Source organism: Lonchura striata, chromosome 21, assembly GCF_050655825.1.
Source record: "Lonchura striata isolate lonStrDom1 chromosome 21, ASM5065582v1, whole genome shotgun sequence".
In the NCBI taxonomy this organism is placed as follows: Eukaryota; Metazoa; Chordata; class Aves; order Passeriformes; family Estrildidae; genus Lonchura; species Lonchura striata.
In genome coordinates this window covers 9,232,094-9,254,303 of record NC_140723.1, presented here as the reverse complement: position 1 = coordinate 9,254,303, position 22,210 = coordinate 9,232,094, and the positions used below count along the sequence as shown (strand labels likewise).

Genomic DNA, 22,210 nt, shown 5'->3' with positions numbered 1-22,210 from the left:
CCTACTTGGCTTTCACAATGCTGCATCTTCCTCTGCTGTTTTGGAGCAGCTGCCCTCACATTTGAAGAGTTATTGGAAGTCCTTCTGTCTTAGTGGAGTTTTAGGGCTGAGGAGGTGCCTCTCTGATAGCCTGATGCAGGACGTGACAGTGATGGAACTCCAGGCGTCTTGAGAGACTCAGCTCCCAGTAAATCTGTGTACTTACTGAGAAGTCTGAGGGAATCAGACCCATTTAGGGGTAACCATGCCTGAGAAGTATAATTTTAAAGGCCTTTGCATCAAAGCGTCCTAGGGGTGTGTAAGAGCCATGTCTGCCCTTGGCTGTGGAACAAATGGCTCTTATACTTCTGCTGATGCAAAATGAGTCACAAAAACTGATCAAAGTAGTGTAGTTTTGTTTTTCTTAATAAGTCACTAAGCAATTGCAACATGCTGTGATGTAAACCTACCTGACAAAAAGCAGTTCAGATGCCCAGCTTTAGGTTTTTTGAGGATGTTCAGGGAACCTGCAAAATACAGTTAGCACTTTTGGTGTTCTTGGTCACAGTGATCCATGGCTGAGCAGTGACTGGAGCAAACTGTGGCTGTTTCTTTGGGTTTGTGCAGGTTTTCAATTGCACAATCTTTGCTTTTTGGGGCAACTCTTGGTTTGAAGAAAATTTGCCATTAAGAGTTGTAGCAGACCTGTTTGCTTTTTGATGTGTTGTATTTCTATTCAGAGCATCAGTGCAGACAGCCAGCCAAAATGTATGGGGTTTGAGTGGTATATTCTGCTGCCTTTAAAGACTGTGGAGTGCTGAATTTAGTCAAAAGTGTTGCTTATTTTCCTCTGTTACTAGTCTGCACTGATGATCTGAACTGCAACAAAATAGATTGAAAAACAAATTGGTATGCCCTGGTTCCTTGCGCTGGATTTAACATTATCCTTTGGGTGAGCTGCCTGTTCTGCCCCTTTAGAGCACCCCAGAGACAAGTAATGACCCCTTAGCCTCTTTCAGCACTTCAAAGGCTGAATTACTTTTTGTGGGAGAGGTAAGAAAATCGAATTGCAGTCCTTGATTTTCTGGCTTTCCAATAACCCTCAGTGTAAGATCATCATCTTGGTAACAAGAAAACAGGAAACTGGTAAAGAGGTGCAGAAAGTATTCAGATTGTGATTTAAGGCTGTCACAGCTCTTACCTCCCCAGAGCTAAAAACAGAACATTGCCCCCTCCCTCAGAGGCCATTGTCACTATATGCCCAAGGGACTTCAGGCCTGAGCAACAGAAGAGATGTATCCCAGCTTTTGGTCCTACTTCCTTCACTGATTTTGTGAGGGTTGTGAAATGAGCCTTTGATTGAGTTCAAATGGGCTGGGATGTGGCGACTTCTCACAGGGCAGGTAGCCTTCCTGGGCTGGCAAACACTCTCCTGCAATGACCACTTTGGATTTTAGCTCCCTAAGCAGAGAGCTGAGTATGGGGAACAGGAGGGTTGTGGGAGTGCTCCTATGAGCCCCTCTGCTGAGCTCCAACAAAAGTGGCATTAACTGAGGACGGATAAGTTGGATTCTTTCATTTTGCTTATCTCTTTCTGTCCTCTTTTTCCCCCTGCCTTCTTAATTTTAGCTTTTTAGAGCTTGCATAGGACTCCCCATCTTCTAGTTTTGCACCATGTGTGCAGGGTGATTTTATTCAGCATCATTATCCATGTGAGCACTGTAAGTTCTCTGTCTCTGTATGGCTGCTGCAGAGCAGTAGGTTGTGGGTCTGTGCCACACAGAACAAGTATGCTTGGACAGCTTCATCATTTGGCAGTGAGACAATAGTTGTTGGGTTTTTAATTTTTTTTTTGTTTGCTTTTTTAAAGCTGCAAAAAGCCCGCTCCATGTGCATCTCTGGTGAGAATTTCAGACACGGAATACATCCTCAAGCTAGCCACTGAGATGGATACAGGAAGAGCTTTTGTTGTTATGTTACTAATGACAGCAGCTGTGTTGAGCACACTTTGTAAAAGTCCTTAATTATATAGCAAGGGTTACACAGAATCCTTTTGCTTAAACCTTAGAGGCATTACATTTCTTCCTGTGCCTTGTGATGGATGTTCTGAAGGTATGGGTACTGTGGCAGCAGGAACTGTGAGGGAGGGATAGTCTCATCCGTGCACCTTTGGAGCACCTGTCTCTGTAGAGTCTGATTGCTAAAGTGCTTGGTCTTAAATTTCAATTATCTTTTGATGGACCTGGTGATGTGCATGGCTTTTGAGTCTGTTTGATCTAGGTGCAAGTAATTACATGAATAATGAAGAGAAGTGATTTAATTTGGGCACACTTTTCAGTTCTGTGGGTATAACTGGGTATCCCCTTTCCTCCTTCATTCTTCCTTCAACTTCCCCGAAGAAAGAAAGTTTGCTGCCTATCTATTCTGTTGTAGAAGATCTTTTTCCTCTTCTAATTTAGTTTAAAGAAAACAACATGATAGCCTCAAACTATGGAAGTGTGGGAGGAAGAAATAAGTGGAAAAAAAGCATAAAGAGCTGAAACTGGACAGTGGAGGGTGATGTTTTCTGCAGAAATCTTCTGGACCTCCTATACTTCTGCAGTTCGGAAGGAAAAGGGTAATGTTTGCTGAAGTGGGTGTCCTGAGAGCAGCTGCAGATGACAACTATTGCTGCTGAAGTATCAGTTACCTGCTCTCAGAGAGATTCCCACTTCTTCCCAGTCCCCCAGCCAAATCTCACAAAATCATCTAGAGGATGGCTGGGAGACATAGTCTCACAAACTCAGGTGAGAAGCCAGACATAAATTAACAGTGTAGCGATGGAGGGTACTCCACTTAAAAATCAGTTATCATGATTGGGCTCCTTACTGGAAGAGAGACATTAGCCAAACCTAAGTTACTGAGCCTGGAAATCTGGGAGGCAGTGATGAATGCGCAAGCAGATTGCTGATGGTGGTCCCCTCTGGCTCTTGGGTCCTCTGAATAGGGTGCAAATGCCTTGGGCCTGGTCTTGGCCAACACCCCTTGTTATAAATGCCTGTTCTCTTTGATGGTACTGAATGGTTTGGGTCCCTATAATTAAAGAAATAAAATGTATTTAAACAAATATATCTGTACTAATTACTCAGGGCACCTTTTCCAGTGCTCTGAGTTGCTGTCATGAAGAAGGTGAAATGCTAGCAGGCTGCTTAGAGCTTCACTGTTTTGAGCATTCATGAGCAAATATGTCTTCTGTATTCCTGCCAGGAATAGAGGGAGCAGACAGTGCTTGCCAGCAGTGCAAGCAATAAATTTCATGCAGGAGGCTATTCATGGCAAAGTGAGCAGATGTCTCTTCCAGGACATTTTTCCTGCTTATCATTTTGTAGGAAGAGCTGTAGCTATTATTATTTAATCAGCAGACCCAATTTCAACTCATCTGAAGAACTTCTAGTTGAAGTACTCCAGGGAAGGAGTGAGTGGACTAAAACCGCTATTACATGGAGTCTGGTAAAATAATCGGGTCTGTCTCTTCTCCCACAACCAGGAGCAACTCTGCTGATGGCAGCTTGGTTCCTTTTGATTTAAAATGGTGTGGGAGGAGAGCAGAGCCTGTGTGTTGGATTGAGGAAGCACAGGTGATTGGCCTTGTGCATGGGGGAGGGGGTGGATCTGGTACTTGGAAAGATGCGTGCTCGCCCTGACCACAGATCTTGAATCCACTCAGCCCCAGCTAGCTCTCCAAGGGGCGAGTAGGGCAGTGAGAAGCACTCCCTGTGGGACCCGGATGGGCTTTAGGGAGTGCCTCCATGGGTCCTGAGGTGTAGCTGACCCCACCAGCAAGTAACAGAGAGTCTCTTGTCAGGGGTAGAACTTCACAGCTTTATTGAGACTCCAAAGAGCCCAACCACATTTGAACACAACCTCCTGACAAGAACAGCAGGAGATGCATACCACAGATTAAGTACAGAGAGGGAGGGGAATCAACTAGCCAATGGGAAAACAGTAGGGAGTGGCTCTTGTACAAACTGACACCTATGATATCCAATGGGGGAGGAACAGGGGAGGGGCCCCAGGCCCTCATCCAACCTCCTGGCACCCGGGATGGAAGCTTCCAGATGTAAGGGAAGGGATGCCGAGTGATGGACAAGGCACCTGGGAGGAGACAGGGGAATGACTCTGCTCTTTTAGGGTGATAGACACATGAGGAGAGGTGGGAAAACTAGGGACAAACCAAAGGGGTACAGAGGGGTACAAGGGGATAAACCATTCTAAAATTGAAGTACAGTGAAAATACAATAAAGTATAAAAACACAACTCCACAGATGAGTTTCAGATCAGCCAGCCTTTGATAGTAATATGCCTGACGAAGCTGTGGGTCTGGGGGGGCAGTAGGGTGGGCCCACTCAGGTTTTTCTGCCTTCCAGAGAAGGATCCACTAACCCTGTGCTCTTGCTTCAGAAGTACTCAGAAGTACTGAGGAGTGTTACACATCTGCTTTGAGGTGATGTCAAAACCATTTGTGATCTTCTCCTGGTGCTTGAAAAACAAGTTTCATAGCACTTCATCTTTAAAGCCTGAGGGAGCCCTTGGCTGCACACGAGAGCTCTCCTACATTTCTGGTATGAACCAACCTTGTTGTTCAGCCTTCTGTAGCTCGGGATGAGGTGATGTCTCTACTCTCTTCTATTCTTCTATTCTCTGTGTTCCCACAGCCACCACAGGGAGTGCCATGCAAAAGGACGGCTGGGGTCCTGCCTGCCTGTGGACAGGAAGTCCTGCTTCCCACAAAAACTGAGCTCCAGAGGAGGTGGTGCCTTGAAGAAGTGAGATGTCGGCTCAGTCTGCACCCAACATCTGCTTATGTGATTTGGTACGAGCTGGGAGTTGCACTGAGCCTGATTTCATGCGAGGCAGAGCTTTGAGATTGGTGTATGTACATTGGAAGGTTAAAGCTCATAGCCTGGTGATAGGCTATACTAGTCCTGTTATCTATAAGAGGGCAGGAAGCTGAGTGCAAAATTGTTAAATGTTGAAGGTCATGTAATTCATGACTATCCAGGTGCTCTTTCTCTATTGCTCATACTGTTCTGTTTTGCCTACCATGCCAGTGTTAGGCATCCTAGTGTGTGCACAAGGCAGTAACATCTTTATCTTGTCTACCTTAGATTAAAAACTCCAGATGACCCACTGATAAAAATTCTATTAGCAGATGTCCTATCTGTTTTCCTTCCTGCAATGGGGTGGGGAAGGGTGGAGGTTAAAGAGGGGCTCTGGTAGATAGGATTAGGTTTATGGACTTCTCCCAAAAATTATATTTTAGGGGAAAAGACTCATAAATGAATGAGCTGAGACCATGGTGTGCTAAGAAAGGGATGCTGAAGGCCTTGGGCAGAGCCCTGTCTCTAATGTTCACGTGGCCCTGCTCATCTTACCAGTGATTTGGGGGAGAAAATGAACTGGTCCCAAATCCCTTAGTGCTTTGTAGGTTCCAGCTAACACCTCAGATTCTCCTCTGTGTTTGGGAGATGATCTGAACAGGTCTTCATGCTCTGCTTCCTGTTCCAGCACGTGTCCAACTGCTGGTGATCTCTCTGACGGGGCTAGCAGCAGAACAGCTGGAGATGGGTCACAACAAGTGGTGGAGAATGCGGGCACCCAACATGAGGTACTGAAGAGCATCAACCCCTCAGCAAATGTGGGGTATTGAGGATGGCACAGAGAGACTTCCAACGTGAGGTCCTAGAATACTGTGGGCTCTGGTACTTGGGAGCAAGGTTTTGTGAGGACGAGCAGAGAAGAGAGGGGATGTAAGCTTTCAATTTTAAGTCTTGCTTCCATTTAAAAGCTGCCAAAGAAGACCCTAAAACCATTACATCAACACTTTAAGATCAAAATAATCAACCCCCACTCCCCTCTAGAATTTTTCTTAAACAATTGATTTATTTTCAGATGCATTTATTGTGTTGTTGTTTTGTTACATTGTTAGGATGCTAAGAGATTATTTTTCATTTCAATAGGCAACAATCATTTCAATTTTCATTTTAATTGTACAATATTTAACAGACTTCCTTTCCCAGTTTTCGCATTCTGACCCCCATGTCCTTGAACCTACTGACCCTGAGAACAGAATGGGAGATGGAACCTGCCATAGAGCACATGCGAGCCACTTGCCGTCTGCCATCTCCCCTCCTTTTCTGTCCCCTACCCAGGACAGCACTGGCCACGCTGCCCTGCATTCTACCCTAACCTGCTTTCCATCAGCCCTCAACCCTACCCCCATTTTCCTGTTATATTAAATTGGCAGTTCCCGATTTTTGTTATAATTCATGTTGCAGAGATTGCCAATCTTTCCTGTTTAATTATGTCGGTGAGCCTCAGAGTTAGGCCAGTCTGCCCATTTGTTTAATTATTTTATTTATTTGGGTGATCCTCGGAGTTAGTCCAGTTGACCATTTGTTTATTTATTTAACTTTGCATCATGAACCCATCTGTTTAATTGTAAAGTTTATTTACAGTATTCTACATATTTTCGTTCTCAAGTTTAGCTAAATTGATTGCAAAGTCCATTAAGTAGAGTGTAGTTTTAGTTAAAATAAGACTATTATTTTTACTGTAATTGTTATACTTTTACATTTTAAATAAAAGAGGGGGAAGATGTGCAAGCTTGTCCTGGAGGGAACAGGATAGGGACTGGCCACACAGCCACACCCCAGACAACCAACATCAGGTGTCAAGAAAGACAAAGCCACAACTGATGACATCCAGGCAGCTTATGGTGAGAAGCAAAGGACTCGCAAAAGACTCTGGGACTAGTCAAGAATGGCCATGCAGATCAACAGCCCATGATTGGCCAGAAGGCTTCTAGAACATTCTGAGAGACTACATTCTGTGAGAGACTATATATATGCATGTTGGCTCCGCCTCGGGGTTTTCTGAAGCAGCCTCTTTATGTTTTGTTTTACACCCTTGTTTGTGCTCTTTTATTTATTTAATTAGTATCTTCAGTTTTGACACTTCAGCTGTACCTGTCCCTTCCTTGTTGCTGTGCTACTCAACCACACCATCGTTGAGCTTCCGAGACCAGAGGCTTTCCCCATGCACCCTGCATATCCCTCGGGTGTTGTTGCCGACCTTTCCCCAGCCGCTCCGCTGCTAGTTGCACCAGAGAACACCTGTGGTTGGACACATGCTGCAACAGCTTCCCCACCTGCCCTTTCAGAAACCAGCTGGTGAGTTCAGCATCAGCTCCAGCCCCTGGCTGCAGGCACAGCTTGAGACTGCAGTGCCTGATCTGATGGGCACTCACACCTCCGTGAGATGTATGGCACATCAGGGAGGCTCTACTCCCTTTTTATAGCTCCTAGGACTCAGTACTCAGTCCATATCTACTCATTTAGGTTTAAACACTATATAGACTCTTCAGGTGTCAGAGTAAGTTGCTGCATTTGAGGAGTGTGAGTTCAGAATGAGGACCTTGCTGTAACCAAAGAATTGAAGCATAGTAGACTTCTAAAACATGTAAACTGAAAAGTAATTTTCTTACTATTTCTTTCTGTCTTGTAGAGAGAAATGCTACCAGGACCCATTTCCTTTTAATTATTTGGGCTTTGTGAAAGCAGTGTGGAGACCAAAGCAAGAGGAGGCCAGTAGGAGCATCCCAGTTATGGCTGGCAGCTGCTGACCCAGTTGTACACTCTCTGCAAGGAGCAGCACTTCTGTGACTGCACGATCTTCATTGGGAATGTGCATTTTAGAGTGCACAAGGTGGTTTTGGTTCCTGCCAGCCTGCTGTTTGAATCTGTGTTGGACAGCACGCTAGACACCATCTCCCATTGATGCTTCTGTGGTAAAACTGAGGAGCTTCCACTCTTATTTGAGATTATGTATAGTGGCAAACTCCCACTGGGGAAACACAGTGTCTTGGAAATTATCTCTGTGGCAGACAGTCTGCAGATGTTTGATGTGGCTGTTAGTTCTAAGAACCTCCTCAGGGATCTCATAAGTTGTTCTGCTCAGGTCCAGGTAATGAAAGGAGTCTCCAGCCAGGAAGATTCATCTGGAAACCAAGCTGAAGCTAATTACCTGCCCCAGTCTGGAAGACCTGATGAAGAAAAAATATTTATCATCCTCACTCAGAGCATTTCTCCTTTACCCTATAGAAGCAGAAATGGAAGCAGATGTTACTGGGTTCATCAGGACACCATGTCGAGTGACTCCAGGTCCCTCCAGGAGGATTCAGGCTCTGGCCCTGACCAGCCCTGCCCATGCTGAATGGAGTGGCTGTATGGATGAGGAGCTTGCTGTGCTGCCAGAGGGGAAAGGGCAATCAAGGGATTTAGGTGAGATGTCATGGGTCTGGGCACATCATTGCCTCTTATTTGCAACACATTGGCTCATATTTGCCTGTTTTGGGGTATTTTTAGTTTCCATTTACTTTTTTTAGTTTGCCCTGGGTTAGGAGCAACAGCAGCATATCCCCCTGTTTTGCAGAGATTTTCTTCCTTTGGCTTTTGTAGTTGCTTCATGCTCATTGCTTTGCCAGAGCTGTAGTGAGCAAAACTTTTATTGCCCAGGCATGTGATTGCCATGCAGTGGAATCTGTGTGACTGCAGGACATAGGGCTGATTAGGCAATATGTCTAACAGCAAGTGAATAGAGTTGCTTGCTAATGCTACCTTATCCTTTAAACTCCTGTTCATCATGGGAGGAAAACAGAGGCTGTACTGAGTTTAAAATAAATGTTCCATTTATAACTGTGTTAAATAAACTGTTGGTTTTCCCTCCAGGCTGTGTGATGTCTTCAGAAGGGATTTATAAGTCACAGTTTTCCTTTTATAGCCAATGTGCTGGTTACAAACTGATGCCTTTCAATCACATCCTGCTTTCTGTGAATCCATTCAATTAGCAAATAACTCATCTTGTTTCCCTTGCACAGCAGCAGAGAGCAAAAGCTATAAAATGGGTTTCTTTGTTTGATCTGAAAATGTTTTCTCTGAGGCTCTTTCTGATGCCCAGGTTCTGCTGAAAAGTCTTGAGAAGTGCAGAGAAATTGATGCCTCTCAAAAGGAGGTAGGTGTGTTTACTTCCATAAATCATGCAAGTTTTTCTTCACCCTGTAATGAACAGGGCTTATGCCTTTATTAATGTTCAGATCTTTATTAAAAAGACACGGATCTCACCCCTGCTGTTGTAGCTTTCCGGGTAGCTGAAGGTGGAGAAGGCTGCAGAGTCTGTCCCTGGAGTCTCCGTGCCGGGGTAAAGATACCCCTAAATGAAGAACTAAACACAGTTGAGGTGGCTGGACAGGTACAATACGCTGGCTGAGGAAGAAGAAAACATATCCCTGATCGACATTTGACCTGTCGCCATAACCTGTGGAGGACAAGACTAGAGTGGGCTGTGGAAAGTCAGAGCAAAGAATCAAGAATTTTCTGGTGTTACTATGAGGAAAGGAAAGGGGACAGCTGCTGCTGGACTTCAGCAGCAGATTCTGCACATCTCACTTTTCAGCTGCCTGCGAGAGCTACAACAGTGGGGGCAAGTTCCCTGTCGAGCCCCTTGCCCAGCTGATCTGTTTAATAAAGAGCTGAGCACGAATAAAGGCATAAGCCCTGTTCATTTCAATGCTGACAGGTCCTGTTCCTGCCTCCCCGTACGGCTGGAGGCAGGGCAGAGCTGTGCTGGCAGAGTGCCCAGGCAGGTGAGCTGCAGCTTCTGCACTGCACGACAGCTTTGTTTGCTATTGCTTTGCCATCACTGCCGTTTCCTGCCATTTCGTGTTCCTTCACCACTTCAGACCCATTAGTGAAGGTTTACAGATCCATTCCTGGTCTTTTGTGCTCCCAAATGAGCTGTTACAGCAGGAGCCAAGGGAGAGGTTGTAGAGCTCAGAGCCAGTTTGGGTGTCTGACCGCACAGTGGTAGCTGGACAATTTTTCTGCAGGTATAAATAAGTGCTGAATAAATAAGAAATGTATTTTCTTTAAGGCTTCCTGAAAAATCACTTTTCAGCTGTGACAAGCATGAAAAGTGTCAGCCCCAGGGCAGTGGGAGAACAGGCTGGAGCCTGTTATAAGCAAGAGCTGAGCCAGATCTGTCCCTCTCTGATTACTGCTCTTCTGGGACCAGCAGGACCTGTGGACCTTAGCACTGAGAGTGTTTCCAGCACACAGAGCAGCTTTTCCCCACAAGAGCCTAGTGTTTCTTTGGGGGGAAACACAGCAGTGTATTTTTAAAGTCATGCTTGAAGTGCAAGTTCAGCTCCAAAGAGCCAAACTGGGATGTATAACAGGCTGAGGTTGTGCCAGTAGATGTCAATGGATTTTTTTTTTCTCTCATTTTTCCCCCTCCCTTTCTTTGTATTCTTTTGCTAGTCATTTGTTTGAAGTCTCGAGTGCATTGGGGCAAGTGAAAGTTGTCTGGAAGTCGGTGAGACACTGTTTCTGTGTAGAAAGCATTCTTGCTGGGTGTGCTTGCCCTGCTACAGGGGCGATTTCCCATTCCTCGGGAGTATTCTCTTGGGACCCTTCTGGAAGGAGCTGATCTCTCTAGGAAAGCACCAGTTATTTTGGGCAGTAAAGTTTTGGGGACTTTTGTCAGCCTGCCTATTGGCACCAAGGCTGTCCTGGTGTTCAGGCTCCGGTGGTTTTAGTGGAATTTGGCCTTGGATGCCTCTATTTATTTTCCTTTGCTGGTGAACTCATCCCTGCATGGTATGTTGTTCTGTGCAGCACTCTGGTCTGCTCCCCTCTACTGTTCCTGCCTATTTCTTCCTGCCTCCAGTGAAGACTCATTTTGTTGTAGGGTTTTTCCCCAACAAGGCTTGTGGGGCAGGGCTGGCTTTTGCGAGAACTGTTGCTTCTCTCTGAGTTTGATATTCTGTTCTGCTCCCCGTACTGAAAAATGCAGATGAATTGCATGTCAGTTTAGGGAGATGTGATTTTTGGGGTTGTTTCTGTTTTATAGTTTCTCTGTATATTTCACATAAACTATTCCTGTCTAATTTGGTTTTGGCTTAGATGAAATCTGCTTGGAAAGGAGAACAAGACTGAAATTGCAGTAATTTAGGGAAGCGCAGAAGAGCTTTGCTGATGTCAAGTCTTATCTTCCTGTGCTCTCTTAGAGAGACTCAATTCAAATTATTGCACAGCTCATTTGTTCTCTCTACTGCCAGGTTCAGATGAAGTGGGGGAGCATTGATTCTCCCATGTAGAATAAATGTCACTGTGTTTGTGGATCATTTCCATTGCCTGTGGGCCTGTCCAGTCATTGTCGCCTTTCATTTGCAGCTGCAGGGATTTCTGGATGAGGCAGAAGAAAGAAGTCTACTGTTATCTTTTGCATCCTGATTAGGAGAGATATCTTGTGAGGATTTGGTTTTGTTTTTTTTCATGGTGGCAGAGCTAGAGAACTTTTTTTCACTCTGATCTGGTGCATTTTTGTACAAGTTTGGGCTGAGCTTTTGTTCTTGTTGTGTGGACCAAGCAGGGGGTCAGTGTTTTCCAAAGAGCCTTCCTGGGGTCTCCCTCAAAAGTCATGTACAGATGCAGGCTTGAAAAAAAAAAATCCCTTTAGGTTTCTGAAGGAAAAACATGAACATAGTTCTTCTTTGATTATTGTATACACAATACAATAGTTGACTGATGGTTGATTGACTTAATGGTGGGGTCACAGCCAGGGGACTTCTCTGAGGATGAGGTGTGTGGAGCCAGTCCTGCAGTTGTCCATGCCACTGACCCTGTGAGCAGCAGCAGCCTAGGGAACAGTGCTGCCCAGCTTCCAAAGGTTGGATAACCATGGAGCCACAGAAGAGCCAGCAGTGAAATAGTCCGTAATCCTGCAGGTTTCCAATTGCTTTTTTATATTTTCATCACCTTCTGTACATCAAAACCCAAAGCAGTGTGCATTTACAGGGGACTGATGATTATGGCTGTGGAAGCTTCCCCACAGTCCTGCAGTGTACTGAAGTATCTCTCAGAGCTGAAGGGAGTCAACTTTTCCTGCCACCCTGAACATGTGTTTCCCAATCCATCTCTTGTAGATATGGATGCTTGCATTCACTCTAAAGCTGATGCTTGAAGGAGATCACTCAGAAATAGTCAATAAAGTGGCTTTTTGCTGGGATGTGCTCTCATGGTGGTAGCAGGAGCATGGATAAGGCATGAAAAGCCATAATTGTGCTCACCCACCTGCAGAATAGAGTTAATGGCCAGCTGGGCTAATGACTGTGCTGCGTGCCTTTCCTCTCTCCTCACGTCCCTCTTTAGTCTCAGTTATGGGCCACTGCACATTGCTCGGGGGGGGGGGGGGGTGTGTACATTATTTGCGCATGTGGTTGAGTCTCTGGAAAAACATTGAAGATGTGGAGATGCTATAGAGACAGAGATCTATCTATCCTTACCCTGCACATGTTCCTGTTCAGAACTTGCCATGGGGCTGCTGTGGACATAGGCATGTTTGAGATTAACTGGGAAGGCTGTTCTATGGTATGTGATGTGTTCCATGGTGCTGAGGTGGGAGTGCTTTGGCCACCAGAACTGATAGCCTCAGTGGGGGTGAGAATTCTGGAGTGGTATGGAATCTGTTTGGTGGCACAGCTCTGACACATAAGCCAGGTCTTGGTGGTGCAGTTTCCCGATGCAGAAGGCAGACTCTTCCTCGCATGTGGAAGCTGGATGTATGCTAATTGGTGCCAACTTGGCCATGAAGAATTTTACAGTGTCCCTGGCAGTGAAAGCCTGATGGATCAGGCTGTAATGTGGGGGGCACATTAGGACTAAGTAGAAGCTGGGATTCCTGCTGGTATCAGTATTTCTCCATTTTTTTTCCAGGATCTTTGGGAATTGTTAGTGCTTCAATGTAAGTGTGAAGTATACTGTGTGCTCTTTCACAACAGTGTTAAAAGGCTGTTGCTCCCACTGAGCAAAGTGTCAAAGGAAATGTCTTCTGGAAAGAGCCTATAAATAGCAGAATATTTCAGTTATTGAAAACTCAGTTCTATTAACCAAATCCATGTGCTGAGGAAGGGATGTTAACCTGGGGCTCTGGGTAGCAATGCTATTCTGATTTTAATTAAAAACCCTTAAAATTGAAAAATATATTGCAACAATGCAAGTTACTTTTCATCCATATTAGTGCAAACATGAATTTGGCAGGATCTGAACAACTTTAAGGTGGTGAGATTGGAGATATTTTGTGTTTTACATGCTCATTTTGATCTGGAAGGGGCCAGGCACATAAACCTTGAGAACAAACATGATCTGGTTATCAAGTCTCATTACAAATTATTGTTTGCATGTAAAAAATACCTTTGTATTTGTTCTTCAGCACATCTGCGTTTTCATTACACCAGAGCCCTTCACGTCCACGCTCTGTTCGGCAGGCAAACTGCTGTGAGTGGGAAGAGCTGGGACTGCTGCAGTTTTCCCTCTGCAATAGGTCATTGCACTGCCGAGCTGCCCTAATGTGTGAGCATTTACATCTGCTAGGAAAAGCCAGTCCAGCCCCTGGTGCGGCCCCAAGCAATTGCATACAGCCTTTTTATCATCAGAATAAAAATGACAATGACAGCAGAAAATGGCCGTTCTCCCTGGAGCAGAGCTGAACTTCCCACTTCAAAGGTACCTTTATCAAATCCCTGGAGTCTCCAATGAAGGCTGCCTGCTGCAAAACGCTGGCATCTCTCCTGGAGAGCTGGGAAGCATGTGTTTTCAGGGGCAATATTTACAGCATTAAAGGACTCTGGGGAAATGGGAGTAAGAGTTCCAGCTTATTTCTTTGCCTTTTATTTCCATATCTGTACAAGCACATCTGCCTCTGCTTGCTGTTTCAGATCACTGAAGTAGATTTTGGAGCTCTGGGTTTCATTGCCAGGTCTGCTGAGAGCCCATGGCATTCAGAGTTTGTGTGTCTTCTCTCCAGAGTTTTCTCTAGGAGACAGAATTCTATTGTGATTAAGAATGGAGATTCCTGAAAGTTCCACTTGAAATACCCTAGCTTTGCCTTCCAAAGTAGCAGTGTTAAATTCATGCTTTATCAGGTCTTTTACACTTAGTGGTCTTTGTCTAGTTGGACATGAGGAAACATTTGGTGCTGGAAGCTGCTCCAGTTTGTGGGATTTGCTGTATGGATAAGGGCTGGCAGCAGGGCTTGTTGTCCTGCTTCCCAGGGTGGGTGGTGACACACCAGAGTTTGCATTCAGTGGTGTGTGTCTGGGTGGTTATTTTTTTTTCCGTTTAATTTTTTTGTCCCCTGACCTAAACTCCAGGGTTCTTCTTGTTGTATCTGTCTGTATAGGGCAGTTGACTCTGCTCTGTAAACTTTCCTGCATTTCTGTTCTGCTGTAGGCTCTGGATGCCTGTCTGGGCAAGGCAGAAGAACATTCAGTGTTCAAGAAGCTGCTGGGCAAAGTTAAGGATGCTCACACTCAGGATAGTGACACTCGGGATGCTTGGCCCCTGGACACTCAGACCCTCGTGTCTTTTCTGAAGCTGTTTCAGGACACAAATCCTGAGCTGAGAGTGGCTTTGCTGGAGAGGGAACCGGGCAGCGGAGAAGCCCCACAGCAAGCAGGTAGGAAATTGGGTGCCACCTCAGGCAAAGTGAGTGGATGACCTTACAGAGCAACCCTGTATCCGGATGTGGGAGGTTTATCATGTGCTGGCCGAGATCCTGCAGCATTTCTGCCTGTAGCAGGAGGTGTGGCTGTGCCGGGCTCTCCTTACTGCTGCCTGGAGGGCTGGATTAATGGCTGGCAGCCAGTGTGAGTGCAGCTGAGGCTTGGGATTGAAAACTTCTTTTTTACTCGAGTTTGACACAAAACAGTGGCCTTGCAAACCTGGTGTTAACTTCCAGCTTGCTTTATGGCTTTGTGCTCTATTAGATAAACGAGACATTTTCCTTTCACTGAGTTTAAAGAGAATAGTAAAGTGATTTTCCTCTGCTGCTTGTGCTTGGGATGAGCTTTGCTATTCACTTAGATCTTTCAGAGAGTCTCCCTTACTTCAGGAACCTGTCAGTTTCTTCACACTGACTTATTTCTTGTCTTGTGTTTCTGAATCTTTTTCCCCGCAGAGAGCATAGCCGAAGAAGCGATGCTGAGTGCTCACTTGCTGTGCTGCAGGGAGGAGCTGATGCAGAGCGTGACACAGCTGAGCCCCATGACAGAGTTTTGGAGGCAGCAGAAGAGGGATTCCTGACTGCCTTAGAAAAGCGGGTAAAAAAATCTGAAATAGGCAAATTGTGTGGACAGGGTGGGGTGTGTGTGTCTTCAAGGTAGCATCATACACGTTTTACCAGATGATGGGCAAGCCTCACCTGGCACTTCCACCTGCCTTCTGCATAGCATCAACTGCACATATGTGTGGTCTCAGGTCCTTCTGTGCTGGACTGTGGGAATAGTGAAAACTGAGCAGTGAAGGCAATGGGAGATCAGGATCACTGTCAGACTACCCCTGCAATGGGAGCCTGGGCCAGAGGAGGTACCTGGTACTCCTCATACCCTGAAAAAGCCTTTTTGGGAACAAGGACAAGGCTCTATGGGGAAATTTGAGCAGAACCACCAATACCTCTCTGCTACCTGCTTGTCAGTTCCTGGTCAACAGCTTCCCTTTCAGCTGTCTCCCAGCTTTATGTCATTTTTGCAACTCTTACCACACAGTTGCCTACAAGACTAGAACATCCACTAAATAATTTAGTTTTATTTTTTATGTGTTGCAGGCAACAGTTGGTGGGGAGGACTGTTGCTTTCCTTTTCTGTAAGCAACTGCACTCTGTATGCTGATTTGCAGAAGTCATAAAGGACAAAATGCTGTTTGTAACCTGCTTTCCTTTGTCTTTGAGGGGAGCTAGCTGTACCCTGTGCAGCTGGAAATTACAGGGTGCCCTCACATGCTGTGATCAGGACACAGCTTGACCTCCTGTCCTAGTTTGTCACATCATTGAGCTCCCCTGACACAGGATTATGGTGAGTGGAAAGTTGTGCTCAGTGGCATGAATGATCTCTGCTTTCTCTCTGAGTAAGCCTGACCAGAGCCACAAGAGGTGGGCTGAGAACTTCTTCCCAGCTCATAAGCCCCTCAATTAAGGTTCCATGGTGCCTCACCACGTCCAGCGTGGAGAATCCCCAAGAACAGACATAGCTTGGAATAGGGTGCCTAAAAAGGTATTGCCAACAGAGGCATGTGTCCTGCCCTTGTGAGCTGGGGTACGACTGGTGTGACTGGGGTGTGACTGGTGACTGATGAACTTTTGCCTCTGAAAGTACACAGCTGAGCCTGGAATGGAGGTGTTAAGAGGAGAGAGCAGGGTATAAGTACAGCAAAGGAGTAGGCATTTGCTGGGGGCATTGTGGCTGTCAGCAGAGGCCCATGTGGGGGGCCTGGAGCTGAAGCTTCATCAGCAGTAGGAAGATTAGGTTTTTCACATATGCCTGTTTGTGTTGCAGTGCAGCCTTTCTTTTAAAGGCTTCACCTTTTCCCTGCTCTCTTCTCTTTGTCTTCATAGAATTAGGTGTTTAAAATTCAGCAATTCTTTTTCACCCTTCACATTGAAAAAACCAAACACAACACCCTAATAATAAACCAAAACCATTCTGCCATCATAATTCTGGTTCTTGGGAATAGGATACAGCCTGTAACTGCATCATCATGTACTGTAGAGCTCCTGCTTAGTTTGTGGAGGAGCAGTGTTTCTTTTCATCCTCACCAGATACTGTGTGCTCCGTTTGCTACAGAGCCCCCAAACCCTGCTCTGGATACAAAATCCTATTCCTCTGTATGGGATCCCTTCGTGCTCTTGTTTCAGCCCACAGTTTCTATCAAATGACAGATCTATTTGGGGAGCACTCCAGTGAGGCGGTGGGCAGAGCTCTGTCCTGCTGTGGCACAAGAAAACAAGAGAGAAATTGCCAAATGTAGACTGACCTTGGAGGGGTTTATTTGTTTAACTCCACTCTTTCTCCCCCAGAAAGTGGGGAAGTGTTTAATTATTCCAGAAATTAAACTGATTAAAATGATGGGCCCATGGCATGTATGCAGGTGGGATCCCTGGTGTTTCAGGTGTAGGACTGGGAAAACAAACATGGAATTATCAGCCACCTCTGAAGCTTTTGTCTTATCTGGTTCATCCAGTGTTGCACTGGAGCTCTGGGCTGGGAGGGATGGGATCCAGCTCTCCAAAGGTTCATAAAGATGAAGCTTTCCTTTTTCTTCTCACTGTCACTGCATCATTAGCTACACACTTATTCAGCAAGACAAGTATGAGTGTCTCATAGAACAGCCTTTTTTCATGGCAACTGGGTTCTTTCTGTAACTGATCCGACCTGTGCAATGGAGCAAGTTTGATTTTCTTTGCTGGAAAACCAGTACTTGATGTTTTGTGAAGCCTCTTTGTAAATCTCTGTTTTTTCCTGGATAACTTTTGCATCTAGCCTTTCTCTTTTTTGAGTGATTAACTTCTGTGGCTTTTTTGGTGTTTCTGTAATTGGGATGGGGTGGAGGAAGGATTTGGATACAGGTTATCACTTAAGAGAAATGAAGCGGATACAGAGGAAGAGTGGGTAACTTCTCCTGCATGGTGCACCACACCACTTAGGTTGTTTCAGAGTTCAGAGTGATCAGTCCACAATACAGCACTGAACCCAGAAAATCAGAGTAGGTAGTAGAACCATCAGCCCTTTCCTTCCGTTTAGGCTCTCTTCTAGAAGGCACCTGGGTATTCTGAGCTATGTGGCTTCTCTCCCTTTTGTCTCCAGTGCCTGCAGACCTTGATGCTCAAACCAAGCTGCTTCAGAGCTCAGACAGGTATTAGGGATAATACAAGCAAGTTGTTGGCCACTGCAGGAATCTTAACTGGGTACACTGGGAATGGAAAAATCCTACTGCAACCAGGATGGGGGCATCCTTTCTAATTTTGTCACCTGGTGGTGTCAAAATAAGTCTTAAAATGTCACCACTGCGTCTCCCACTACCAGGGACATCTCCTCTGCTTGGCAGCAGTGGTAGGTTACAGCAGGAGCTCCCCAAAGGATGCTGCTCTTGTACCTCTTCTTGTGTTTTCTCAGAAGAGGACTTCAGACTAGGGGATCTAGAGGCAGGTTGGTGTGAATTGAAAGGGAAAATACATCAGCAGGTTCACTAGCAGAGTTTGGTCTATAAAAGGAAAGATCTTCAGAAATGAGAGAAACTAATTAAGGAGTTCAGGTGCTCATTAGAGCGAAGGAGGAGCTGTTGGATTCGTTTCTTTTATGTTTAAGGTAGGGGAACTGTCTGAAGTTGTATCCTGAATGAGAGAGAAGATCTTATATGAGAGGTTATAGACATGAGTGAATAACTTGAGGAAGAACTTTAGGATGTTCTGGGAATGGCTGAAATGTCTGTCAGGCAAACAAACGTACTGTGGAGCTATGGAGAGGCTTGTGGCACATCAGGCTGCTGGGCATCACAGCAGATATTGTCTGACCAAGAAAAAGAATAAGGAGAGGAGATGACCTGCAAATTCATGGCTTAGACTGGAGCCTGATCCAGGAGAAACACAGAAACAGAAATTTCCTGCAGGTGAAGAAAAATCACAACTCAAATGACATCCCTCAACAACCCATTAGGACCAATCTGAAAACCTTCTATGATGGCATGGCAGGATGGGTTGATGAGGGGAGAGTGCTGGATGGTGTCTACCTCAGCTTCATCGAGGCTTTTGATATGGTCTCCCACAACATCCTCATAGGTATGCTCAGGCAATGTGGGTTAGATAAATGGACAGTGAGATGGATCAAAGAACTAGCAGAATGGCAGAGGATTGTGAAGAGTGGAATAGAATCCAGCTGGGGGGTCTGTAGTGAGTGGCATTCCCCAGGGATCAATACTTATTCAACTTATTTATCAATGCTCTGGACGAAGGGATAGAATTCTGGGCCCTGAGCAGGTTTGGTAATGATACAGAACTGGAGGGAGTGACTGATATACCTGAAGGCTGAGCTGCCATTCAGCAGGACCTTGATAGGCTGGAAAACTGGGTGGAGAGAAACCAAATTAGGTTCAGTAAGGGCAAGTGTAGGGTCCTGCACCTGGGGTAGGATAATGCCCAGTACCAGAACAGCTTGGGGGCTGAATTAGTGGAGAACAGCTCTGCTGAAAAGGCCCTGGGAATCTTGGTGACAAGCTGTCCATGAGCTGGTAGTGTGTCCTCTCAACCAGGAAGGCCAGTGGGATCCTGGAGGGCATCAGGAAGTCAAGGGAGGCCACCCTGCCCCTTCCACTTGTCCCTGGTGAGGAACACATGGAGTGCTGTGTCCAGTTCTGCCCAAGAAGGAAAAGGGGCTACTGGAGAGGTTCCAGCAGAAGTTACAAAGGTGAGGAGTGGCCTGCAGCATTTCTTTTTCAAGGAGAGACTGGGAGCTGGACATGGATAGTCTGGACAAGACTGAGAACAGATCATTAATGCATAGAAATATCTCAAAGGGAGGTGCCAAGAGGATGGTGCCAGACTGTTTAGTGGTGCCCAGTGACAGGACAAGAAGCAATGGCCATAAAATAAAACATAAGAAACTCCACCTCAACATGAGGAACAACTTATTTTCATTGAGGGTGGCAGACAACTGGAACAGGCTGCCCAGGGACGGTGTGGAGTCTCCCTCTCTGGAGACAATCCAAATGCCTGTGGATGAGTTACTGTGTCACCTGCTGTGGGTGATCCTTCCATGGCAGGGGGGTTGAACTAAATGATCTCCAGAGGTCACTTCCGGCCATAACTATTCTGTGATTCTGTGAACAGATGGGAAGAACTGACCCCTGTGCCATGCAAGTAACAGAAGACATCTTACTTATTGTTCTCCAAGTTGAGAGTGGTCCCGACAGTTGATGAGCAGGACCAGACATTTTGGAGAGAAAGGCAGTGATCTGAGCTCTTTGGGACAAGCAGGAGAGCACATCTAAGTGAAAGTTGTAAGGAAAAAAAAGAGAAAATGCAGTAAAGGATGTCGTCGTGTTCTGCTATAAAACGGGGAGGATTCTTCTAATGGATTTCTTGAACGAAAATAAAGTGCAAATACAACAGTATATCTGAGAACTGTTTATTCATAAAAACGGTTAAGTGTTCCTACTAAGGGGGATAGGAAAAGGAACAGAGAGGGCATAAGAGAGAAGTCGAAAGCAGACAGGGACACCGTTACCACAAGAACCCCGGTGGTCTGTCGGCATCAGCTTAGCAGGCAAAGCGTGTGTGCTGTGAACCGCCTTGCGTCTCCGTAGCTCCTCTGGTGGGCTGGGCATCATTTCCGAACAGTAGCAGAGTGCGTGTTCTTTAGGTCGGGGGTGCGGGCTGCTGCGGCCAGGGGCGCGGCCCTGGGGCAGCCGCGAGTGTTGGGGGTCGGGGCGGTGATGCGGGCGGTGCTGCGGGCGGTGCTGCGGGCGGTGCTGCGGTGCGGTGCTGCGGGTGGGGCGGTGATGCGGGCGGTGATGCGGGCGGTGATGCGGGCGGTGCTGCGGGTGGGGCGGTGATGCGGGCGGTGATGCGGGCGGGGCGGTGCTGCGGGCGGGGCGGTGATGCGGGCGGTGCTGCGGGCGGTGATGCGGGCGGTGCTGCGGGTGGGGCGGTGATGCGGGCGGTGATGCGGGCGGGGCGGTGCTGCGGGCGGGGCGGTGATGCGGGCGGTGCTGCGGGCGGTGATGCGGTGCGGTGATGCGGGCGGGGCGGTGCTGCGGGCGGTGATGCGGGCGGGGCGGTGATGCGGGCGGTGATACGGGCGGTGCTGCGGGCGGGGCGGTGATGCGGGCGGTGATACGGGCGGTGATGCGGGCGGGGCGGTGATGCGGGCGGTGCTGGGGGCGGTGATGCGGGCGGGGCGGTGATGCGGGCGGTGCTGGGGGCCCGGCGGGCGGCAGCGAACCCGGCGACAGCGAACACGGCTGGGTGCGGGCAGACTCGTGCTGCGGCCGGCGGCGGCTGTGCCCGGGAAGCACGAGGGCAGCCGGCCGCAGCAGCGCCTGCTTCAGTGCGGAGGCAGCAGAGACCGAGGGCGTGGCGGTGACAAGCTGGTTTTGCGGTGAAGCAGGGAAGCAGGACCACGGGGACGAAAAGGCGAGGAGGAGGGAGAAGGGTTGAGCGGACCCTACAGGCCAGCGCCCGCTCCCCCCAAGGTACCCAAAGAAGAAATGGGTCCTGTTGTGTTGCAGTTAGCTGCTTTTGTGTGCTCACGTGCCTCCCACAGTCTCATTTCCTGGGAATTCTTGGCCGGCATCCGGGCATTTGTCCCGCTGGCAAAGTGACGGGGCGTGGGGATGTGTGTATCACTCACGGTCCAACCGTGGAGGCTTTCTCTGCCTTGCTTGACTGCCAGGCGAAGCCTTCCTGGGGACAGGGTTGCAAGCACATATAAAGCCACTTTAAGAACATAACGTATGTTGAGGCATAAATAAAAATCAGATTTGTCCCTCTCAGGTCTTCACCGAATTGCTTCTGCTTGAACTGGTTTCTTTATTTGATGAGATAAAAATGGGGTTATTTTCCTGCCTTGGTCTAGATCTAGAGCAAATAATTTGAATTTCATGTGAGGAAGTTGTTATTCTAGGGGAAACAGGGATACTAAAAAGGATGCATTTCTTTGGGAGACAATGATAGGTTGTGCTGAAGGCAGGACTCACAACTTGTAGCAAGGTCACTATTGGTATTCTTGGAACATACTTAATATTAACACTTATGTTATGGACACAAAAATACCAAGGCATGTTTAGCAAATCTTGATGATGAGCACAATCAAAATCTTTTGTCCACACAGAGGAGGATGTGCAAGAGAGAGAAGAAGGAACTGTGCTCAATTTTGGGCCCCTCATGACAAAAAAGTCACTGACGAGCTGAAGTGTACAGAAAAGGAGCACAAGGAGTGGCTGAGGGAGCTGGGGCAGCTCAGCCTGGAGAAAAGGAGGCTCAGGAAGGACCTTCCCACTCTCTATAACTCCCTGAAAGGAGGTCCAAGCCAGGTCGGAGTTGGTTTCTTCTCCCATGTAGCAAGTAACAGGATAAGATAAAATAGCCTCAAGTTGTGCCAGGAGAGGTTTACACTGGATGTTAGGAAAAATTTATTCACTGTGAAGGTTATCAAACACTGGCATAGGCTGCCCAAGGCAGGGATCGTGGAGTCACCATCCCTAGAGAGGTTTAAAAGACAGGGGTTAAAGGTGAACATGGTAGTGGTGCTATTGATAGATGATCTTGATGATCCTGGAGGGCTTTTCCAGCCTAAATGATTCTATGA

At 46.9% G+C, this 22,210-nt stretch overlaps 1 protein-coding gene across 1 annotated transcript in view; it reads left to right on the top strand.

Annotated features, from left to right (window-relative positions):
• The first annotated feature begins 4,062 nt into the window (after positions 1 to 4,062).
• The window catches only part of ZBTB40 (zinc finger and BTB domain containing 40), a 39,429-nt gene continuing 21,281 nt past the window's right edge, over positions 4,063 to 22,210 (top strand). The window contains 8 exon segments of the mRNA XM_085559092.1: positions 4,063 to 4,078; positions 5,527 to 5,626; positions 7,623 to 8,217; positions 8,219 to 8,300; positions 8,897 to 9,030; positions 14,307 to 14,532; positions 15,034 to 15,129; positions 15,132 to 15,175. Of these exon segments, the coding sequence (XP_085415218.1) occupies positions 4,063 to 4,078; positions 5,527 to 5,626; positions 7,623 to 8,217; positions 8,219 to 8,300; positions 8,897 to 9,030; positions 14,307 to 14,532; positions 15,034 to 15,129; positions 15,132 to 15,175 (1,293 nt within the window).